At 42.7% G+C, this 23,804-nt stretch overlaps 1 protein-coding gene across 3 annotated transcripts in view; it reads right to left on the bottom strand.

The window, feature by feature from the left end:
* ksr1a (kinase suppressor of ras 1a) overlaps nt 1-23,804 on the bottom strand; it is a 32,338-nt gene extending 8,534 nt beyond the window's left edge. For 2 of the 3 annotated variants that reach the window (XM_053644836.1, XM_053644837.1), the window contains exons 1-11: nt 23,400-23,804; nt 8,802-8,942; nt 5,354-5,501; nt 4,594-5,074; nt 3,129-3,304; nt 2,159-2,228; nt 1,861-1,944; nt 1,663-1,724; nt 1,435-1,544; nt 367-535; nt 1-42 (exon numbers count right to left, since the gene is read on the bottom strand). In XM_053644836.1, the coding sequence (XP_053500811.1) occupies nt 1-42; nt 367-535; nt 1,435-1,544; nt 1,663-1,724; nt 1,861-1,944; nt 2,159-2,228; nt 3,129-3,304; nt 4,594-5,074; nt 5,354-5,501; nt 8,802-8,942; nt 23,400-23,549 (1,633 nt within the window). In that variant the 5' untranslated portion in view covers nt 23,550-23,804. The remainder of the gene's footprint in view (nt 43-366; nt 536-1,434; nt 1,545-1,662; nt 1,725-1,860; nt 1,945-2,158; nt 2,229-3,128; nt 3,305-4,593; nt 5,075-5,353; nt 5,502-8,801; nt 8,943-23,399) is intronic. The other variant, XM_053644838.1, reaches the window with a different exon arrangement.

Raw genomic sequence — 23,804 nt, 5'->3', positions numbered from 1 at the left:
CGGGGAAGATAAACTGCTGTCTATGCTGAAAGTAGAAGGCAGCTTAGGGAAAGAGGGACGGAGAAATCAACAGGCAGGGAGACGACAAAGAAAAAAAAGTCGAGGGTTAAAAGGCAAGTCGAAACCCACTTGAGTCTTTTGAGTAATCAGTGTTAGTGTGTTACGTGTGAACCGGAAGGAAGAAATGTTTGAAATAAGTGCTTATTTCACAAAGTTCTATTAGTTATATAACTTCCATTCATTTTACTCCTAAATAAAAATCTTGGGCTTAGAATTTCGGACCCGTAAGAAAGCATGTACAATAAACACACCATTAATGATAACTTCTGATGCAACGAGAACTTCCTGCCGTGTCCAAACACTCACCTGGGAAGTTAAAGCGGTTGTCACGGTGGTTTTTGGGTGAAGGGTTCGGGGGCGGGGTGGCACTGGGCGGGTTACTCTGCTGGAACGGGGCAGGAGATGACGGGGTGGAGGACGTGGTGGACGAGGGGTTACTGCTGGAGTCCAGCTGATTAAGCACAGGCGGATGATCCTTGGGAGAGAATGTCGTACCGTGTTCATCGTCAGTTTAAACCTTAGGACCTGACGCAAGCTACCGTGGTCTTATTCACAGCTGATTATTCGTCAGGTAATGATCATTAGAATCCAAAACCAAACAAATTCAAGCATATCGCCGAGCAACTGATCATTAATGGTCTTGCACAAGTGCCTAAATCTGTGATTTCACCTCACGACCTTCGTTGTTGCAATTTGTGCAGTCGCACACATCAAGTCCAACTCTCTTGCTGTTACTGGTTTTCTCGCAGTAGACGTAGTGTCACATGACACTACATTAATTCCTAACTGCAATATTTCTACTCTCAGAAATGCCTCCTCTATAGTTTCTTTTAGTAATTTATTCACAGAAAAGACATTTATTTCTGATAATAATACAGGATGTTTAATATTGAAAAAAAAATACGCTGCCAGTCAAATACCTGCCATTGTGCAATTAAATTCGGGGGAGAAAAATGAAGTACCGAAATCGTATTTAAAGCTACTGGGACTCTAAATAAGTGCTGTATTAAAGCACACTTTTTTGGTGAAACCATCACATTAAGACTGTAAGTTACCGCAATTCCAGATTTGTTCATTAGTTAATTAACTAGATTTGTTATTTTGTTAATTAAAATCAACAGTTAAAGCAAGTTCACGGAGCGTTTAACTCGAATTTCCTTACGTTTAACCAAAAATGGGAATACTATGACTACTTAATTCATACGTTTGACTGCCGACGTGTATAAAAATATATTCTGTGTAAAATTCCCCAGATCCCGAGTCTCACGTCATTATCAAATCACCATACTGACACTAAAAAGACAAAGAAAAGCTACCGTGCGCATGCAGACAGGCTTGATTATTGTTTTAGTGCTGCACCATAAAGGTCAGTACCTTCTTGGTTATTGCCTTTGGTAACGTGCCAAACTGCGGTGCCTCGGCCGGTCGGTCCACGGGGTTGTTGATATCCGACGGCACGGACTCTGTTCTCCGGATCTTTGTGACTGAGACAGAGCAGTCGAGGAATGTGAAGGGAACAAAAAAAAAAAAAAAAAAAACACGCTTTTTTTCAAGGACTCTGTCATTTATGCGCTCAGAGCAGAGAATGAACAGAGCACTTACTGGGGAGGAATGATATTCGACAGGAAGGAGCCTCTTTCGTGCATTTATTGTGACACTTTAACCTGCGGAGATGAAAACAGCCATTAGAACACCGCACACAGGTGAAAGGCTTTCATTTTCACTCTAAACGATATCCATTATGAAGACCTCGGTGAGAAGGAGACGGCTCCCCTGTGCACTCTGCCTTTATCAACCCACCTACAGTGTTTGCATTTCACTCCGAAGATCATGTTCTTCTGGCACACTTGACACGTCTGCGAGAGCCACGACTTGGTGGAGAACCTGAAACACAACGCGTGTTAAACTAAGCGCTCTTAGGCGGGCCAATTTATATATTTCATAAACACAGTATATGTCGCGTTTTGTTTACGAGACAACGATAATCAGTTATACGATATCATACGCTACGGCATGGCACTACTGAATTCTTAAATCTGATCGATTTAAATATTATGGTAATACAGTAACCCATGAAGGAATAGGAGGGCGGAGCTACCTGTGAGTGACAGCCAGGCCGATGTCTCTCCTCACTGCCTGCGGAGAGCTACGATGGACCGCGATGTTATCTGGGGACAAGACCGAAAGGCAGATAAATCCAAAAAACGTTTCCTCTCAGTAGAAATATACCTTCATTTATCCTCAACGTCATGATTAAGCCTCTCGATTACGCCGTAACGCTTAAATAAATAAACGGATTAAACAGTTAAGATCGCGGGGACGTTCTTAGTTCTCAATCAGTAAATACCGTTTTCAAATGATCCTGAACGCAGCACTATTAAAACATAGGAAATCAAAAGCCATGGTTTTGCAATGTAGACATTTATATTGCTAATTTAGCAATTCTCGCTGTCTTATACACAATAGGCCTCTAAGCGGTCATCTGTCAAACTTCACTTGCCATAACAAAGTACTGGAACAGCTCTCAAGATGGCGGTGAAGAGTTCCCCGAGGGAACGGAGAGGGGGAGTTAAAATGCTATTGGAACGCAGCCATAAACGCTTCATCACAGGAAGAGACTCTGTGATCAACCTTTAACTCTGAACCAGTGCAAATATCCAGATTTTCGGGAAAGCTTGATCAACACCAGAGTTAATCATTTATTTTTCGCAGATGTTTGTTTTGTTTTTTTTTACATACAAGACAAACGCTGAACTAATCCTTAAAAACTAGGCTGTACTTAGGATGGGCTACGATTCATCTCTGCATGGTGTTACGATAAAATGCACATAGTGTGAATTATTTCTTACACTTCATATAGGAGCCACTGTTTTGCCCTGAAATCCTGAAGGCTTAATACTTCACCTCTCTGTTAATCCATAACAGGCTTGATTATATTACCCAGATGCATTACTGTGTACATTTTTCCTTTCAGGTCTATCCAGGAATATCTAGGAATATGCACTACACAGCTACTTTGAGCCCACTATATCTGTATGTATGTGTGTGTGTGTGTGGGTGTGTCTCACTCCTCAGGCCTCCATGTTCCTCCAGGAGCGTGGGTGTCCCCGGCAAGGTGTAGGGGGCAGTAGCCGGCACAGCGCCGTGCGTCCGGGCGGAAAGCAGCGGAGAGCGAGACGGCGAATCGTCACAAGCATTGCCGTTAATCTGGACGTTCAGTAACAGCTTATTTTTCTTCCCACACCTGTGGACACAAACGCACGCCGTTCAGTGACGTCACCGAGAACCAGGGATGCCGTGCAAAGCAGGATAAAGGATTTAAACCAGCATGCCGCCAAAGGACCGGGTGTGCTTGGTGTACAGAAATCAGTCTAGTACCAGGGTTAAGGGTATTCATAGTATAGTATATTTATATACTTTTATTTATAGGAATCCAACAATCGAAGTCCATACCAAAGGTCAAAACACAGGCAGGCAATGTCAAACAAGGATAATCCATACTCAATGTTGAAACAAAGTCAAGAGTCCTCAAACCAAAACAGAAATGGAAACAAGAACACAAGACTCGGACTAAACAGCCATACCAACATAATTATGACGATACGTTGGGACAACAGGATATGTATATATAGTCTATCAATAGGACTAACATAGAGCAGGTGAACACAACCAGAAAACAAACCAATGACAGGACAGAGACAAGACTAGAACATAAACCAAAACATGAGTGTCTGGGGTTAGGGGTACTGAGATTAAGGCGTGGGGTTAAAGGTACTGACGTTAGAAGTATTGAGGATAAAGTTAGGATTTAGGTGGGTTAGGGAAGAATGGGTTAGAGATACTGTGATCAAGGGTACTGAGCTTAAGGGTACTGAGGTTAGGGTTAGAATAGCATTACTTAGACATTGGGTAATACAGAAGTCAATTGATGTACGCCACTGACGTAGCAATACTAGTCTGTGCGTGTGTGTGTGTGTGTGTGTGTGTGTGAGAGAGAGACTGAGAGAGAAAGAGAGAGAGAGAGAGAGAGAGAGAGTTTCCCTGACTTGCCCTCTTTTGAACACTGGGCCTTCAATGTGTATCCTGTTGTGACATTTTTCCCAATCTCAGAAAATCAGTAGGGGATTAGTCTGGGCCTTACACACAAATACCGTTTATATGCATATTCTCTTTCTCGCTCTCTCTCTCTCTCTCTCTCTCTCACACACACAAACACACACACACACACAAACTCATGGAGCACTTGACTGGTGAACAGAACTATGAAATTGTCTGCACACAATAGGAAACCGGACATTAAAAGACAACTGTCTTTTTCCTACCTCGCTAATGGACTGGAACAGGGGTGATGATATTTTTAAATGTCCTTGATTACAGTATTGTGTGTAATAAATATCAAGATATATGTCGTATAAATGATTATTGCCATATGCCTACCACCTCAAAGTATGTATAACATCTAAAATTATTTAAAACAATATTCAATTGTTGAATCATTTAAAGCCCTGCCTGGCAAAACAGGAAATGACCTACTTGTTGGTGGGTGTGTCCTCGATACGGTTGCCCAATTGGCTCTCGTGGCTCTTGCTGCGTGTCAGGGTGATGTTGGGCAGGATGTGGAGTACCTTGCGTGAGGGTGGCGGTGGCGTGCAGGGTGGCTTCAGGCGGTGCCTCCTCTTTGAGGGCGGAGTTATGGGTGGGGTGGAGGAGTGTCCATGGACACGGAGAGGCCAGGATGAGTAATATGGACTCGGGTCTGTCAAGCTCTCGGCATAGCCGTGGTAGATGTGGGCCTCGGGGTTGGGCGGAAAATGGCGTGAGTGAAGGCATGGGATGAGGGGTGTGGTGGGCACGGTGGGTGTGGTGGGCGTGGTAGGAGGCCGGGCAAGAGGGGAGGGGCTATGAGGGCGTGTTAGACTTCCAAGTAAAGGGATCTGGTCCGCTGGGGTGAGACCTCCACTGTCCCGTCGAGTGGGCTCAGAAAACCAGCAGCCTCCGTCCTCACCACATTCTCCTGAGAACAAAAAAACCCCACAACAGCCGGAACTACTGTCAGAAAATTAATCAACACCTTCTGACCAATCAGATTCATGAATTCAACAGTTCTGTGGTACAAATGCCTGTCCATGCTTTCTACATTATATATTCTTTATCCTTTGCAAAAAATGCTCTTGTGATGGTTTACCAAGCCAAATGTTCTGTCTACTTCTTACATCTGGGAGTTTCTCATTTCCAAATTAAAATTAGACTCCTGCTATTTGGAGCGGGCTGCCAGACCAAACAGGACACCCACCTGATTCGGTGGCGCTCTTTAAGCAAGAAAGGGCGGCGCAGAGTCGAACGCACTCCTCCACAGTGGCTCCCAGGCTCCTCATGGTCTCTCGCACCTGAGCGCCGGGCATCTGCAGCAAGGCATCCAACGACAACTTCACAGGCAGCGCCTACGCGGCATGAGACGTGGGGAGAACAGGAGAGACAGCAGGGTTGGTGAGAGAATCCACAGTGCAAACACTCACCCACACACACACACACACACACACATACACACACATACTCACACATACACACTCTGTACAGTGTGTTCACGCTCTCTAGTGTGAACACACTGTATACAGATAGAGTTTATACACTGTCAATCAGGCTGTGATAGTCATGTGATCCAGCTGGCTTTATTAATGCTAATACGCATTAAATTAGTTCAGATGGACACACACACACACACACACACACACACACACACACACACACACACAGAAACTCATAATAATGGATGATTTAAGTCATTTGAGTTATTGATTTTGAACTTTAACCCATTTCAGTTATAGATTGTAGACTCTGAGTCATTTGAGTTATATATTTTGTACATTGAATCATTTGAGTTATATATTTTGGACTTTGAGTCATTTGAGTTATATATTTTGGACTTTGACTCATTTGAGTTATATATTTTGGACTCTGAATCATTTGAGTTATATACTTGAGTTATATATTTTGGACTTTGACTCATTTGAGTTATATATTTTGGACTCTGAATCATTTGAGTTATATATTTTGGACTTTGACTCATTTGAGTTATATATTTTGGACTTTAAATCATTTGAGTTATATACTTGAGTTATATATTTTGGACTTTGACTCATGTGAGTTATATATTTTGGACTTTGACTCATTTGAGTTATATATTTTGGACTCTGAATCATTTGAGTTATATATTTTGGACTTTGACTCATTTGAGTTATATATTTTGGACTTTAAATCCTTTGAGTTATATACTTGAGTTATATATTTTGGACTTTGAATCATTTGAGTTATATACTTTGGACTTTGAATCATTGATTTTGGGATTTGAGTCATTTTAATTATTTGAGTCATTTCAGTTAACGACTTATGGCTTTGTGTTGTTTAAATTATTTGATTCATTTGAGCTATTGATTTCGGGCCTAAAAAATAGTTTGTTTCATTTCCTAAGCAAGACTGTTTATGTAAAGTGGACATGATATTTAGAAATGGCTCAGGTAGAATTGTTTTACACCAAATATTACCATACAATGCTGACTTTCGGCCCCAAACAACATCCAGTTTAGGGCACAGTGGGACCTACTGTCATCTATAACATGACATTAGCACAGTTTGGTATCATTCCATACACCTGGCCATTCCTCCCTAAATATGAAATGGGAATTGAACTTGAAAGCTAGAAATTATATGGATGGTAAGTTCAAATTTGTAAGTACTGACTATCCTGGTTGAGACAGATATTTTGATGAAATACCGTTAACATATCGTTTGGCGTGTGGCAGGATGATAACGCCGAGTCGAGTGCCTCATCACAACCTCTCTGAGAGGCTTAATGCAAATGAATTCCTCTCTTGTTCCCTCTTCAAATCCCCACATCACATGACCTCTTATACTAATTAAGCCTAGTCGATGATCCGATTACCTCATTATGGACCTGTACGAGAGGACGAGAGGAGACGGTCACACCAAAGCTCCTGGAGCGTTGGTTTATTAACACAGGCTCACATACGTGTATGTAAATATAACTAACTATCCACAACTTCAATCTGTACAGAGTGCCGGATATATTATGGCTTTTATATTCTATTTTGTTGCTCTGATAATACACTGAATGCCTGTAACAATAAATACCGCAGTGTTACTGTATTAATAATAATAAACAAATTATCTTAGGAATTTTTCTAAGAGTTCATGCCCACGTACAGATAACATATTTAATGACCATCAATTTCACTACTATTACTACTATTATTAATATTATTACTACTATTATTACACCTATTATTATTATATTATTATAATTACTACTATTACTATTATTATTATTAGTAGTAGTAGTAGTATTTTATTACTACTACTATTATTATTACTACTATTATTATTACTTTTATTACTGCTACTCATATTATTATTATTATTATTACTGCTACCACTACTACTATTACTACTACTATCATTACTACTAGTATTACTATTATTACTACTACTATACTATTACTAATATTAATATGATTACTACTATTATTGCTGTTGCTACTATTACTACTACTGCTAACAAGTTATTATTACTACTTATTACTACTAGTAATATTAATAATAATAAAAAAATATTACTGCTAATACTATTAACTCTACTACCTATACTAATACTAATACTACAATATTACTAATACAACCCTGAATACTATGAACACCGCTACTGATAATAATACTAAGACTACTAGGCCATAATGTAACTGTCCTATAAACTAAAGTGCCTGGTTTATTGTCCTAACTAAAATATAATATCCCTCTGAGCCAGCAAAATTATGTTTTGGTGTCGAAAGCAGTTGGGTTTTTTTTTTTTTTTCAGGATTTGATCATTTCCTTCCTCTGGTACAGAACATTTGTGCATTGTATTCATTTGGCAAAGTCAGAGAGCCGTCGAAGCAGCCGAAAGTGATGCTAGACTGAATTTACACCAACTGTGGAGAAACAGTTGTAGGAAGAACAAAGAGAGACATAACTACACGCATACACACACACACACACACACACACACACACACACACACACACACACAAGAGAGGGAAAGTAAGTGTTAAGTGCTAGGACTCAGAAGTGCTACAAGTGCTAGTCAGAAATCAGGCCAAATACAAATGATATACAAAGACTAACTCCGAACACATATGGACATATAAGTGTGTGGAAAGTTTGCACACCCTTAGGGCCATGTATTAGCAAGGGGAGCTACAGAAAAACCTCCGAAGTTATAAGTCAGTTACTCACTTCAGTACCGCAGTCTGATCTTTTAAAGTCACACAGGGCACACTGGCGTTATACGACCATGTCTGTGAGGTCGTGTGACACCATGATGGGGCACGTGCATGGCAACTCGCCTTACGAGTCACTGATTTGAGTTAGCTCTTTGCGCTAAGCTGACTAAGCTCTGAAACACTCAGACTAAGAGGTTCTGTTCTGTCTGAGAAGTCATTAAGTGGGTGTTGGTAATACTAACACCAGCACGTGCCATTTGCATGATCTCGTAAACTCCTGATAAACCCGAGGCGCATGCACTGAGTTTCAGCTGGAAATGTGACGGACAGTGCTGGCTCATTTAGAAACCAGAGGATCACATTGATAGTGCACTTCAAAATCTGTATCGAAACCGAAGCCAGAATCAATCATTACAATCGCAAAACTCCGGATTTCCACATCCCTAACGCTGCGTGTTCGTATGTCACCTCTATGAGCTCGGCTCTCAGGCTGACGGTGCGTAGCCAGTCCCCCAGGTGCGGGTACGTGTCCAGGGCCTGCGGTCGCTCTGTCTCCGGAACCTTCAGCTTGCACTGCAGCTGCTTGCAGATGTACTTCATGAGCTTCACCTACAGGGGGCGACAGAGAACCAGATGCAGGAGGGAGGGGCGAGTTAGCAAGGGAAAGAAATTCTTACAGCTGGGTTTTTCTTTGTTTTTTTTGTTTTTTTGCATTTGGACACATATGTGGAAGTCATTACTAATTTACGACAGTAATCACATGGGTCAGAATGCATTTTACAGGCCGAGATGTGTCCGTTTTTGAGAAATCTGACTTTGGCAACTCGCGTTGACATTATGTAAGAAGAATAACTTCAGAGCCGGTAAACAAAGTGTTAACATTTTGTATTCGATTCATTCACAGCATTAGTTAACATTAACAAGCCATTCACACTTCAACAGTGGTAAAAAAAAACAAAAACAAAAAAAAAACCCCACACACAACCAGATTATTATATACACTTGCATTATCCAGTCTTTATTCTATCCATGACTAGACACAAGCAAACATAAACGAGCATAAATTCAATCACATCATGTTAGTAAATCTCAATAAACTAATCTGTTTATCTGCACTCAAGGCAGTGGGTGGAACTGTTTCATAGTTCATATCAATCATTTGAAATCGTCCTGAATGGAATCCACCTCTTTATTGCAGCTGTTTATTATTTATTCAACATGTAAACCGAACGTCAATCATCATAAGTGCATCTGCTTTGTACTAGTGATACATTAACAGTAACGTGGATTTTGTGAGGAATTAAACACTTGGGGTAAAAATGAATGCTAAAATTCTTGCGGAGTTTTTCGCGCTTTATTTTTGCGGAAAACTACTTGAATCGGCGAAATCGCACAGAATTGTCTTGCACGCGTTGGGAAATGAGACCATTTAGCTGTACTCATGTGCATCGAAGAGGGCTTTGGCTGCACGCGCGCTGTGATGATGTCACATGGCGCGTCTTGCCCCAAATCTGCGGTAAAATTGCGGAAATTTTGAAAAATGTCAAGCTCCTCCGAATATCGCTCGAGTTTGCATTCATTTCCGCGATCGCAAAATCTCTAAATCCTGGAGGGACTGTAAATATCATGATACACATCAAGCACTGTTAAAATGTCAAGTTTCATGATATATTTTTCAGTACTGTCCACCTCTATTTGCATAAAATGTCCATTTTTTTTTTTGCAGTACCTATCATTTCTTCGAATCACACAATCAACTAATCATCTCTGCATGTTCATAGCTGTCTATAAACACGCAACGATGCGAAACTCATTCCACTGTCTTGCCAAGGAGACGCGGGACTGGAGTGCGTAAGAGCTGACTCAGGATCTGGGCCAGGGTTTACCCATCATATAATATTCTGCTGAGATTGCGGAACGCTTCTGATACCCCTATCCACCACAGCTCACGAATCCCGAGAGCCTCGGACATGCCGTTGCAGAGACGTTCTTACGTAACGGGCCTTTACGGTCTTTCTTTTCCCTCTTTGTCGTGCCACACAAACATTCACGCTCAGTGGGCAAGCGAAAGGATAATTGCCACAGCGTTAATGAGCTGGAGCTAATTATACACAGGCGTATTAAGGTATTTGTGTGAACCATTGTTCGAGGTCAGAACGCAAAACAGTGTCCATGAGGACGCCAAAAATAAAACGCTGCATGTTGCAATGCAAGAAAGTCTGTTTTTTTTTTTTTTGGGTTATTCTTAATCAACACATCAGATCTAAAAATACACAATAAAAGTAGGTTCAATGGTAGGTCAAAGGTGGTTCCATCGAAACCTAAACTCTTTTACGTGCCCAAAGATGACCAATAAGGTACATACTCACAATCTCCGGGATGTTCTGATACAACGTCGATTCAAAAAGTGATTCTGGGATCCAGAGTTACCCTGTTGTAGCCATCCATGACCAGCAGTCAAGAAAGCAAAAATCAGCCGTGCTTTTTGGTGGAAAGGACGGGATTTCTCTCTCCCCTGCCAATCACAGCGACACCACCCAATCGACTAAGTCTGTAAGCTTGTGTATGTGGAAGAGGGCAGATAGTTCTTTCCTCAGCACATGCTAGTCTTCACACTTTAGCTGTCGTGTGATGGGGGAGATGGTTGGTAATTGGCAAATGGGAGTCGTGTCGAAAACACTAAACGACATCGGCACATCTGCGAGACATCGCTGAAGAACTGGATGTGGTTTAAGGCTGAGATTGTGGGTAAACAAGACATTAGCTAGATTAGCTTTGTAGCGCTGATGAAAAATAGGAGAAGCGAATTCCAGACAACAAACATGTTCTGATTGATTGACTCGGTGACGGGGGAAAATGGGCTAAATTTGAGCTCAGTGGTTAAGGTCTTGGCTTGTCACTGGAAGGTTTGTAGCTCTCAGAGAGCCTCTGTTGGGCCTTTGATCAACACTCTTAACCCTCAATTATGTGCTTATGCAAGCTCTATAATTGGATCGGATTCTGCCTCGCTTCTAAGTCGCTTTGGATAAAACCATCTGCCGAATGAATAAATGTAAATGTAAAAAAAAACAACGGCTCCAAATCAAGCCCGTTGCATGATTATATCTAATCTACATCATGCCACTTCACTTGGCTCTATGCCCCGGTGCAGTGAGCATGCCATCTGACTGAATCTCTCCCCCACAATTCCTGCTTATTTCCCCTCCAGCAAACAGGCCCGTCAAACAGATATAAATAGCTGTTATTATATGGAAGCGCACAGCAAGCATACCTCCTCTCGGGGGCGTCTGCGCTGCTGCCATGGCAACCGGGTGTCATCAGAGCGTCGCAGCGAGTGACATCAGCACTCTCGAGTTCACAGTGAGGTGAACACATGGCTGCGTCAGGCCTGGCTTCCTCATGGCGATTCTCTCCTCCAGGCCTCTATCTATCTGCCTCGAGATTTGCAGGATGCTTTTTTTTTGGTTCCTACCTCCCTACCCTGGCGGCGTGTCAGGATCTTTTTGAATAACAAAACGCGACATGGGAGGGAGCGTTCTGTGAGGCAGCTCCCCTCCGATTCCTTTGCAAACAAAACAGCGCCGGCCAGCACAAGAGGAATTTTCCAGAGAGGCAAGAGTGCTGACCAGAGCAAGAGAGAGCGAGAGAGAGAGAGACACACAGAGAGAGACAGAGATCTGATATCTGGCTCAATTTCTTTAGATAAAGGAGCATCTACGGTTGTGTGCAGAAATGTTGGCACCTGTATACAAACCATTGTAATTCTGTTCAGAGATCTTTTACAGAATTAAATTACGAGACTGGTGGTTCGGCCAGCGACTGGATGGGTGCCAAAACTTTTGCGCACACCTTTTGTTACAACTGGTTGTCTTGCTATCTGATCATTTGATCAACTAGTAAATAGTAATTGCGCACCAAAATTCAGAAAGTTAGAAAATGAACAAAACATACAATTTGAACATGGGTGCACAAACTTTTGCATACGTCTCTTTTCTCTTTATTCATTTCTCTCTCTCTCGCTCTCTCTCTCTCTCTCTCTTTCTCTGTCAATTTCAGCATGCTTTAGTGGCTGCACAGATAATAGTACATGTATTGCCAAAATCTTGGGTTATGTGATTATAATTTTTTTTTTTTTTTTTTTTTTAAAAGAGTAAATTGAACAATCTGTTAACTGTAAAATGAAAATGTACCACGGGGGGATGGGGGTGTTTGACCCTCCCTCGCCGCGTTTTTTAACGAGGACAGGTTGTGCAGACGTCTCAGCCGAGCTGCAGCAGCTGATGACGCAGGGAGGACGAGGGGTGGAGGGGTTAAACGGGGGGGCATTAAGGAACGGGAGGAGGAGGAGGAAGAACAGGAGGACGAAGACTGGCCTGCTGAGACGGGTCCTTTCAGAAGGAGACCAGGCAGGCACATCGCTGACGCACGCTCAAGCTCTATTACCAGGAGGCTGGCGGCCATAAAGCCAGTCATCCTTTTCACACCTCCACCCACCTGCCAGCCAGCCTCCTCTAATCCCAGCCTTAATGAGCGCAGCGCGGATTCGGACGCCAGCGCCCAGGGGCTTCCAGCCAGGCTTGGTCCATCACGCCATCATGGAGACAAAAATCCAAACTCATCACACTGTCTCTAGAACCTTCTTCCACCATACACACAGCTGGATATGAGAGCATTTTCCCTAGTAGAAAACATCAGATCAAACGGATAGGGAAACCGCTTTAGCGTCAACGTTTGCAACAAACGCTAAGTGAATTTACAAGTTTTTACCACTAAAAACTCTTCTGAGCTTTCGCGGTTTGAATCTTGGCGATAGCACGGCGTACGTGGCATGCGTGGGATTGGAAAGCCAATCATGAGTGTGTGTTAGCTTATGCACAGCTATGACGGCAGTTAATGCTCTCCTCTAAGCGTGTTTAGCAGCAGTATGAATAAGAAAAGCTCTGTACTTCAGACACGCCCCCTACAGTATGAGTCACGCAAGTGAAAGCTTCGCCATGTTTAATGGTGCTACATTCCAAATGTACATCTTTTGTCTCGTTATACGCTGCTGAATCACGCAACCACGGTGGCATTATTCATTTTTTTTCATTTAATCGTTGTACTCTTTAATGTTAAATGTTTTATTGAATTGAAAATGAATTGAATTGGAAAAAAAAACAAAAAACAAAACCTAGTTGGTGAGAAGGCCTGCGCTCTATTAAAGAAACCAGTTCCTCATTAGGCGTTTTTCAAGAGTGTCAAAATAAAAAACCGAGTCAAGTGCCTTTTACAGATCATTCGCGCTCATGCTACACTTTCAATCCAGACCTGCGAAGGAGAAGTTCTCGTCCTTGGGTGTGAGCCTACGGTGGCTCGACGGCTAACAAAAGAAGCGAGCGCTAATACCAAGGACCTGTCAGAAAAGAAAAAGCACGTGGAGTGTCAGGTAACGGAAAGGAACTTGCGCTGAGAGCAGAGCTCATGAACAAACTAGCATAGCTAATAATCTAGTTGCTAAATGCTAATCTTGTGCAGGATATTCATGGCCTTGAACGAAAAAGATTCATTTCCTTTTCGTTCCAGTCAGCGTAAAGGATGAAAGGCGAAATGTGTGACAAATTGAAAAGCGGGATATTTTTGTTCACGAGCTTTTCACTTTGCTAACAAATGAGCAACGCTACGCCGCTGAAGTACTGAACGACAAGGTCAAGAGCATCTCACCATCACAGTTATGGCTCGCTTACAAAATCTGTGAATACAGGCATATTGAGGAACGTGTATATGAGTGAAGAAGAAGGCCTCGAGTTAACTGCCAACATTTAAGAGGCTTCGTGTAGCTTAATCTCCTCACACGGACCTGCAGGTGGCCAGAACAGTAAACAACCTCCTCCTCCGTTCACGCTGACGCTTCATCTTTGGACTTTTTCCAGCCAAAGTTCAAACATTTGAATGACGCCAAATACAATGACAGGAGTACTGAACCTTTAAGTCAACATGTCAGAGAGATACAAATCCTCCCCCACGGTCATGGGTCACGGTGGGCTGCGGTCAAACCAGCTCGCGGCTCCAAAGAAAGCAAAACAACACCCAGTTCTACCTCCTCTTGTTTTCTCACAGCCTATCTCCGCTAACGTTGACTTTGGGGTTTGGCCAATGCAGGACGTGAAGAAGACGGATTCATGTTTTGTTGGGGTTTTTTTTTTTGGGTTTTACAATAGAGGCCCGGCGGAGTTGAAGACCCGGTGTCTAGTCAAACCACGCAAACAAGAACATCAGGTTCCCAGCTATACATCGTTGAACCTTTTCAAATATATATATATATATATATATAAAAAAGCTAAATGTAAACGATCTATTACAGTTAACGTTGAGCTAGCAACATCTACGCTGAAGACAGAGAATGACTAGCTGCCGCTCTACACAGTGTGAGGTCGCCAAATTAGCTACTTATGCATTCTAGCTTCACTAGCATCTCTCAGCAGCATCTCATTTTATTCTCCCTGTTTAGCATTCGATAAAGGGTGCAAACCGGTCCTTCTGAGCCAACAGTAGCCGAAAATAGTCCTCTTAAACCCCCCTCCCCCATCCCTCCGCTTCATATTATGACCCACGTCATCCAAATTAATTAAACCTTTTTTTCTACAGAGTCTCCATTTTGGTGTTGAGTTGTCCTGTTGCATGGACAGTCAAGGTCTTGAGTGTCTTGAACACACACACACACACACACACACACACTGCAGGTAGTTTGGGGATCACACAGCCAGCGCAGAGAACAATATGTTGGTGCAAGTGTGACGTTAGGTTTCCTAGCAACCTCAACCCAGGGGCCTTTGGTGGCGTTTTTTTTTTTTTTTTTCCCCCCAGAGTGGGATTTTCCCACAGACAGAAAACGTCTCCAGAAGATCAGCTCAATGTTCACACCACCTGTATAAGACACACACCTCCATGAGAGCCTGATCGTCATGCCTGAGCTTAGCCATTGGCATAATTTAAGATCTGTTTAAGTGGTGAGACGAAAGAAAAACAACAACAACAACAACAACAAAATCTATAACTATCCTCTGCAAGTCCTGAGATTCATCATACACATCCCCCTTTTTTTTTTTTAATCTGTGTAAACACTACAATCCACTACAGGACCCTTCGAGTTAAAGCACAGTTGGATTTGAACGGGGGTGGGAATGTACACTTGCTAATCGAGAACAAAAAGGCAGAGCTGAAGAGTTGCGTCACTGGATCCGTGTGTTATGGCAACATCGTGCTGCCCGTGCAGAAGGAGGTAAACACACGCGCGACGCTACCATGGCAACGCGTCCTTGACGTCCGCACACATGACGGACGGCTAAAGGGCACGGCCACGCCCGGCTCATCGGAGCTGCAGGGAGGCTAAAAACCGACCTGGCATCAAATAGGAGCATTTCAGTGGTGCTGTTTTTTTTTTTTTTAATGCGGAAATGATCAAACTCTTTGATCATTAGACATGTGCCGATAAATCAGTTAGACGATATATTGAGATATCGATGACCAATGAAATGATAGTGGTTCATTCACCATAATTCACAATAATTCACGATAAGTCTGATCGAGGAGTTAGCATTAAATCAGCCTTACACTGCATGTGACATTTTCAACAAAGCCAACCCCGTAATTCTTCACAAGATCGAAAAAGAAACGAGGACAAAAGTCACGGCTTACAGCTCATGGAAATAAAAAATCCAGTATCTTGAAATATAAGGTAATATAGTGTTTTTATCCGAGCTGAAAAGCTAGCAAGCGTCTGCTAGTAAACAAATCACACTGAAAGTGTTTTTCCATTTTCACTTTAAATGCTGCTTAATGAGACAGACAGAAATCATTTTTTAGTAATTTCAAAAAATAAATATATATATATACTACAACCATGAAAAACAGGTTCAAATACTAGCGATAAGTCAGTGTTTCTGATTAGCATGTTTATTAGCAATTTCAGTCATCAGATCGCTTACTACGACTTAAAACAAAACTTCCAAGAACGCATACATTACTCTTACGCAGAGATAAACCATAGTACTATGATTAAATGCAAATATTAAATATAAATTTTGTTTTTTTTTAAATGCCAGTGATGCTAGCATACCTGATTTTAACGCGCGAACGTAACCAACAGTACTATAGATATATATATTTTTTTTACATTTTATTTTACTATACAATTTATTAACGAATTCAGTTTTGAGACCGACAATTTGTACCGTCTTTAGACTTTCACAAGGCGCTGGAAAGTGAACAGGAATGTTACAGCGAGATCACAACAACAGAACTGTGCTAGCGAAGTGATGCTAGTTTTTGACGACTGAAACGAAATCGATCTTCTCCTGTGTGACGCGACCATGATGCCAGTGCCGTGAAAGGCAAACGCTCAACAATCCGAAGGAACGTGGTGGATTGAGGTTTGAGGCTTTGGGAGAAGGTGTCCTGTCTGTGTTAGCAAAGATTCGATAGCCCCGATGGCTAGTTGATCAGAACTAAATATTTGTGACAGGATCGCTGCTGACTAAACGGGCTCAGGTGAGGACGAATTATTAGCGCCGCACAGCTAATAAATCAGCAAAAATCACAATTTACCTGCTTGTCAATTGTTCATGAGGACAAAAAGCCACCTTGTTCGCTGTTGGTGAGCCACTTAAAATAATAAAGCTACACTGATGTGAGGTGCGAGACGAGCGCTTTGAATAACAAATGAGATGCTCTGGAACATCCCAAGGAGACGCTATGAAACCGCGCCTGTTTCGTGGAACGTGTGTGACGATAACAAAGAAGAAAAAGTCCACGTCAGCTACACAAACCAAACTAAATATTGCTATACAACAACGGCCAGAGCGACAATAGGTCTTCCCAGCAAATTAATTGAGTCTGACACTGGAGACTCCTTCAATACATGTTTAATAACTGACTCATTACATGAAACTTCACCACATCCACGTTTACAGTTGAGGTCATATTTTAGCTAGCTTCTGAAGGGCGGTACTAAATGAAAAAATATGATCTTTAAACAAACAAAATAATAGCGATTTACCCAAAAGTTTACACCCCCCCCCCTCCCTCCCTGGCTCTTAATGTAGCGTGCTGCCTTCTTGAGCATGAGTGAATGTTTGCATTTTTTGCAATAGATGTCTCTGAGTCCCTCAGTTGTCGTCAGTGTGAAAAGATGGATCTCAACATCACATAGCCGCTGTTGGAAAGGGCCCAAATATGCAGAGGATGTAGGACGTGGAGGATTTTTCTGAAGAACAGTGGGCAGTTACAATATTGCATTTTAGTAGTGCTTGTTTTGAAGCATGACCCCATCCTACTGAGAAGGACATGGTCTGAAGCGACAGTTGACTTTTCTATCGGTATAGTCATCACAGTAGGGAGTGTGTGGGCGTCGCTGAAGGGGCTTCCACTAATCAGGGGTCTCCTAATATCACACTGCCAGACTTTATGCTCTAATAACTCCTACACAAAGCCGCTTGGTCTTCATCCTGTAAATGACTTGACATATGGATGAATCCCTTCCCTGTTGCTCTGCAGCAGGCCTAGGGTTTGAACTCTTTCCCGAACACGACCTTCTCGCCACGCAGATTGAAGACGGCCGACAGAGCTGATCTTACAACCCGAATTTGGCACAGACGCGGTGGAGCAACTGCAAAAAAAAAAATAAGCTCACTTTGATAACGCAGCCCTCTCCCAATTTATCCATCCGCAGCAGCGCGAGTCCAATATAGCATGGCAGGGGGAAAAAATAGATCTCCTCACAGAAGGAAAAGAGGGAGGGCTGTGTATTGGGGGGGATGTTGTTACTGCAATCACCTGCTCTGCTGTACCCCCTCCTTCCTTTCCCTGAAAACACACACAGCCTGCTGGGAGACCCATCCCTTTTAAACATCTGGTTGGTTTCTTCTCCTCTCAATCCCCTCCCCTTTCCTCCCCCTCTCATCCGGCCTCTTCGCGCATCACACGTCATTTTCTTATTTAACAATCAACCCCTGAAAACACCAGGCAGGGGGACGAAAGACGAGCCAAATATAGAAGCAGCCATAATAGCACGGCGCTCTGCAACACGCTTTTTCCAAAGCAAGGGCCCATATGGGTGAAATCGGCAAATGCTGCTAAGTTTCTGTTCCCCCTGCTTCTTAAAAAAGTCTAATTGCATCTCTTTGTTTGTCTGCGTTGGAGGAAGTCGGTTTTCAGAGACGCATCGAGACACAAAGCAACGTCCTCCCTACAGGAACCGGCTCACACGACTCCTCCATAAACTCCCACACTGAACTGGCGTTATTGTAACAGCAAAACAATCATGGCTCTTATATATCGTTATTATATTTCTATACTCTTAGTATATACTTGTGTAAGAGCCAAACGTCAGGGACAACAGTATTTCAATACTGTTCTTATAAACTGCTCAAATCTGTTTTTTTTAAAAATCCATGTAGTGCCCTCAACCGAATTTAATCCTTGCATTGGTGCTGCATTGTAATACTGTATTTATTCTATATAAAATTAAAACTCACGATACTGTAAGGCATATGGAGCATCATTTCAGATGTCCATTTGGATACTTTCTTAATTTGTTCAATTATAAGACTGCTTCCAAACTGCTGTATAAAACACACGCATTTATTTGGAACGATAAAGTTAGCATTTATTTATTAACCTCTAGCAACTTTACTGGAAAGAGTACTGACATCTCGAATGTAAAACGTTGTATGAAAGAGATAACGATTTGGGGTCATTCTGTTATCATAGCTAGGCCTCTGACAATTAATACACAGTCGCATAGTTGAACCGTTTGAGCCGATATTGGCAAACAGTGGGTCCATAGATACAAGCAAATGGCTACGTTATCACATATCATATCAATCTAATCCAAATTTTAAAATCGTGGCATAGTTATACAGGAGCGATGATTTTTCATACGTTTCATCTCATCTTCAGGCTGAAATGGTCCACGGGCTGAGCACAGACTTGAGTAGGATGCATCATGGGAAATGCACACAATGGAGAAGCTGGCAGGCTTTGTATGAACATGTTTAGTTCCAACAAGCGAAATCAGATGTTTTTCAACTTCCCAAAATATGCTCGAGGATCCGACAAAACCCATGAGATGGAGCCCCACGGAGATGTTTTGTGCTAGACCAATACAGGAGGGACATCTAGTAAAGAACTGGGAGCGAGGCTGATGCCAGGCTGCAATCAGAGAGAGAGAGCGTGTAAAATCTGAAGCACCGCCTCATAGCACCATCGTCCGCTGGCAAGTACAACTCGGTGTGGGGGGAAAAAAAATGGCCTGAAGTGGAATAACAAAAGGTTTTGTGGTGAGAATCTAATGTGAGTTCAAGCCTCTTTTGATTGCGCTGAAGTGCAGGTGGCGATGAGAGACAGGTGGGAGGAGGGCATCTGGAGTGTGACAACCACTTCAGCTGTGCTTATTCGACGCAGGAATTAACAGACCGTTTAGAGCCTGTTACACTCAGCGAGAGTCGACGAGCTCCACTCAGTCCTCCCTGAACGGCCCTAGTGTGTCCACTCTCTCAGTCCTAACGGGAGGCCGAGACGGCTTTACCTGCCGCTTTGGACTGCTGATACGGAATATTATTATTGTAGACACTCACTGCAGTCATGACCTGTATAGTATATATAACTGCCGGACATTTTGACATCATATTTTCACATCCGACGACGATTTTTATTTCGTTTGCTCATTTGTTGAGGACGTTTCCAAATTTCAACCTCAGAATCAGAACAGTAAAGTATGTCGAAACAGATAGTGGTAAAATCACAACCCTTGAAAAAGAAAACCTGAATAGTGTGGCATACTTCTATTATGTAGTACTGATCAGACCTGGCGCCGCATTCTGCTTCCGTTTGCCCGGGCAAGACAGAAAAAAATAACCAAATCACACATCATATGCTAACGAGGTCTGTACCTGTAAATGAAGCGAGAGCTACCCTGCAGTCACGCTGTACTACGACTAGCCCGCAGAGCAAAAGAGGAAAAGGGCCCGATCGGCAAAAATGGCCGGACAGACACTTAGAGACTTAAAGAGGAAGCTGATTGGGCAATTCCTCAACAGTCACGACCCTGACACATCAGGAAGTGTTGTGAAAGGGTCTAAAAGAAGGCCTTGGACTACAGATATAGGGGAGCATGGCCAAACTTCCTGTCCTGACAGGAAGCAGAACTGAAAGCAGTTCGTTCAGTTTGTGGTACTAAAATAGAGTGAGTAGGCATGTGCTGAGATTACCGTTTCATAACACGAGAAAATGTAGAAAATTGCTCCATGTTTAAGTGCATGTGCTACTTTACTGATCTAATACGGTTTATTATCATACAGTACTATAATTATACGCCGATACGGCTGAAATATTATATCACGATACTTCGGGAATTTCACACAATACATGATATGTTTCGTGAGATTTAGGCTTGCTAACCAAACCATTCAAAAATCATGAAAGAACGCCTACAGAACCACGTAGCTCATAGTCACTTGGTCAGTATTATTCAAGCGCTAGAAACATTTGCAGTATCGATATTATCTCATCGTATCGCTTCGCCCTAGTTCTGCGATTCTCCCAATATGAGTACAACTAATGGGCAAGGTTATAATTTCAAAGGTCAAACACTGCGCATGATTAGTTTAATAGTAACTCCCAAATAGTTTCAGTGTCCAATATCGCAATATACCGTGTATCTGATTATCAGAACAGCATTAGGATCGAAACAGTATTACAAAAATCAACAAAAAAAGTAGAACAACTGTTGCAAATTCTTCTAGATATGTGTCAGATTCTGTTGTTCTCTATGAAGGAGGTGAAATTCAGGCCTGGTCCGTGGTAATGTCGGACATTTTGAACCCACTGTTTTCTGGCCTTGGTAGAATTTTCAATCCACTTCCCAGCGAGAGAAAACGGCACGCACCGGGCGTCCGAGCCCATAACTGTTACGCCATCGCTGCCACTTTCGTTTTTTTTTTCCGACCATTTCAGTCTTTAGTGCACTGTCTTGCGTCACTTGTATACGATACGAGGCCGTCAAGCATGAATTTAAAATATCTTATACAGAAAACTCAAGAAATACGACCATTCTGGTAGTCTGCGCAAGTCATGAGAAGGTCGCGAGGTCAATTCACATAACTGCTAAAGAGCCACTGCTGAGGCATCATCTACGGATGAGTCAGTGAAGTTCCGTAACAGTTCACACGGGTCAGCTTCCGCAGGTTGAGGTCAGGGGTTTTGGTACGAAAACGTAGATACTTCGCCGTCACTTGTTTGAATTTGGATTTAATCTTTTGTAAAGGTCACGTTACAACGGATAGGATTAAGTGTTACTGAATCACAAAGGAATCGACTCTTTTTGAACTATATGATTCAATACGTTGATTCATGAAACATGTTTTAGTAAAATCTCTCTTTTCTGACTATGATGGTGCGATCCTGAGACTCAGAAAGAATTACGTTGTACTGGATAGTGAACTTTACATGCAAAAGTTTTGTTCTTAGACATAAAAAAAAAGGATATATACACAACGTATAGAAGAATGTGGGCTACCAGAGGAGTCAAAACACAGTATTTCTGGATGAGTGATGAATCACCTGAATCAACTCATGCTTATTCAAAAAGCTTACTTTGAAAGATTTGTTTCGCTAAAAGTGAAGTCCATAATGCACGTGATGACATGCATGAGCGTCATTCGCAGGACTGTACTCTGTATAAGCTAATGCACGGACGACATGCAATCGGTTGTCGTGCTCATAACATGTTCACCACAGGAGCCCTCTTCACTTACCGGGACTTAAATGGAAAATTTATTAAAAAATCAATCTAATGAAGTAAATGCTGCATGCAATATATAGGCCACACACACACACACACACACACACGTATATGGCACAACCTTCATTGTATCTCATAAATAAAAACGGATGCATCTTTGTGCACAAACTGCCGTGACACTTCACAGGATCTCCTACACGTCTGTCCTGAAACGCTTATCATTATCAATGTATTCTTACAAATCAGGACAACCTTTTCGGCTCGTATCTTGGCTCTGAGGTGGCATAAAAAACACACACACACACACACACACACTGCAGACGCAATGTTCCCAAAAATGCTTGCAGTTTCATACTGCTTATGCTTGTGCCAACGAGCAAAAACACAGCGCTGACAGAATGTTGCAGGGGTGCACTGTGATGTGCGCAGTCTGGTGCTACACAGTGCCTGAATTATTATTTTTTTTAATCATAAAATTGCACATATGAAGATTCAGGATAAAATTCTCACCGAAGGATTAGTGCATGATGATACAGAGTTTACGTGCTTGCAGGGATGTACCGTTTGTTCTGATTTTGGCCCTGGATCACTTTAATACAAAGCAAATGTATTTGATGCTGTAAATGAGTGTGGTACCGATTGACACAATGCATGTGTATGTGTGTGTGTGTGTGTGTGTGTATATATATATATATATATATATATATATATATATATATATACATATATGAATCCATCTTGCTTATGGTGTTGATCAAAACTTGGCAACAAGAGCATGCAGAGAAATGGCTTTCTTTTTTTTCTTTAGGATGCCAGACTCAGTAGTGGATAAGTGTTGGGTTCTGAGCTCTGATATCAGTTTTATCAATAAACAAAAGAAGAAGAAGAAGAAGAAGAGGATGATGATGAAAAGGTGCTGGTGCATGCATGCATGCATGCATGCATCCCCAGATTCTGTGGAAGGAAAGCCTCACTTAACCTTGTGCAGTAGTTGCTATTTCTGTACATCAGTGCACGTGCATGTAGTGCACACGCATCTTTTTCCTGTCTATACCGTTCAGGATGCACGGTCCATCTTGCGCGCGCGCCAGCAGCATCCACAAACGCAGTGTGTGTGCACACCAAAAAAAAAAAGGGAGAATGCAACAGAGAGCCTCGTGCAGGAAAGGAAGGAAGAAAGGAAGGTGGCTAGTTATAGGTACTCATTGATACCCCCCGCGCGTGCGTGCGAGCGAGCGTGCATGCATGCATGCATGCATGCGTGCGTGCGTGCGTTATTTCTGCGTTACCTCCAGCGTGCGGATCTCATGCTGCGTGAGGTCGTTGCTGGCGGCGCACTTGGTGCGCAGGCCCTGCAGGCTGGACAGCGAGATGTCGATCATGTTCTGGAGGAGCTCGCACTGGCGCAGCGCCGCCTCGCCTCCTCCATCGCTCGGCATCGGGCACGGCGAGTTACGCACCGCGGACACACCACACGAACGCGCGTATGCGCCACCGGAGGCGCGCCGCACGCACTTCGGCTCGACGAGAGAGAGAGAGAGAGAGAATGAGAGAGAGAGAGAGAGAGAGAGAGGGCGGCGTCGAGGCGGGGTGACTTGCGAGGTCCAATTTGCGAGGTCCAATCTCACCGGTTGTGGTTCCGCTAGATCCGTGCACTGTCCTCCGCGGACTGTCCTGCTGTCCCTCTCTCTCTC

The sequence above is a fragment of the Ictalurus furcatus genome, chromosome 16 (assembly GCF_023375685.1).
Source record: "Ictalurus furcatus strain D&B chromosome 16, Billie_1.0, whole genome shotgun sequence".
Taxonomy (NCBI): Eukaryota; Metazoa; Chordata; class Actinopteri; order Siluriformes; family Ictaluridae; genus Ictalurus; species Ictalurus furcatus.
The sequence above is the reverse complement of the archived record's forward strand: the minus strand, read 5'-3'. Positions and strand labels throughout refer to the sequence as shown.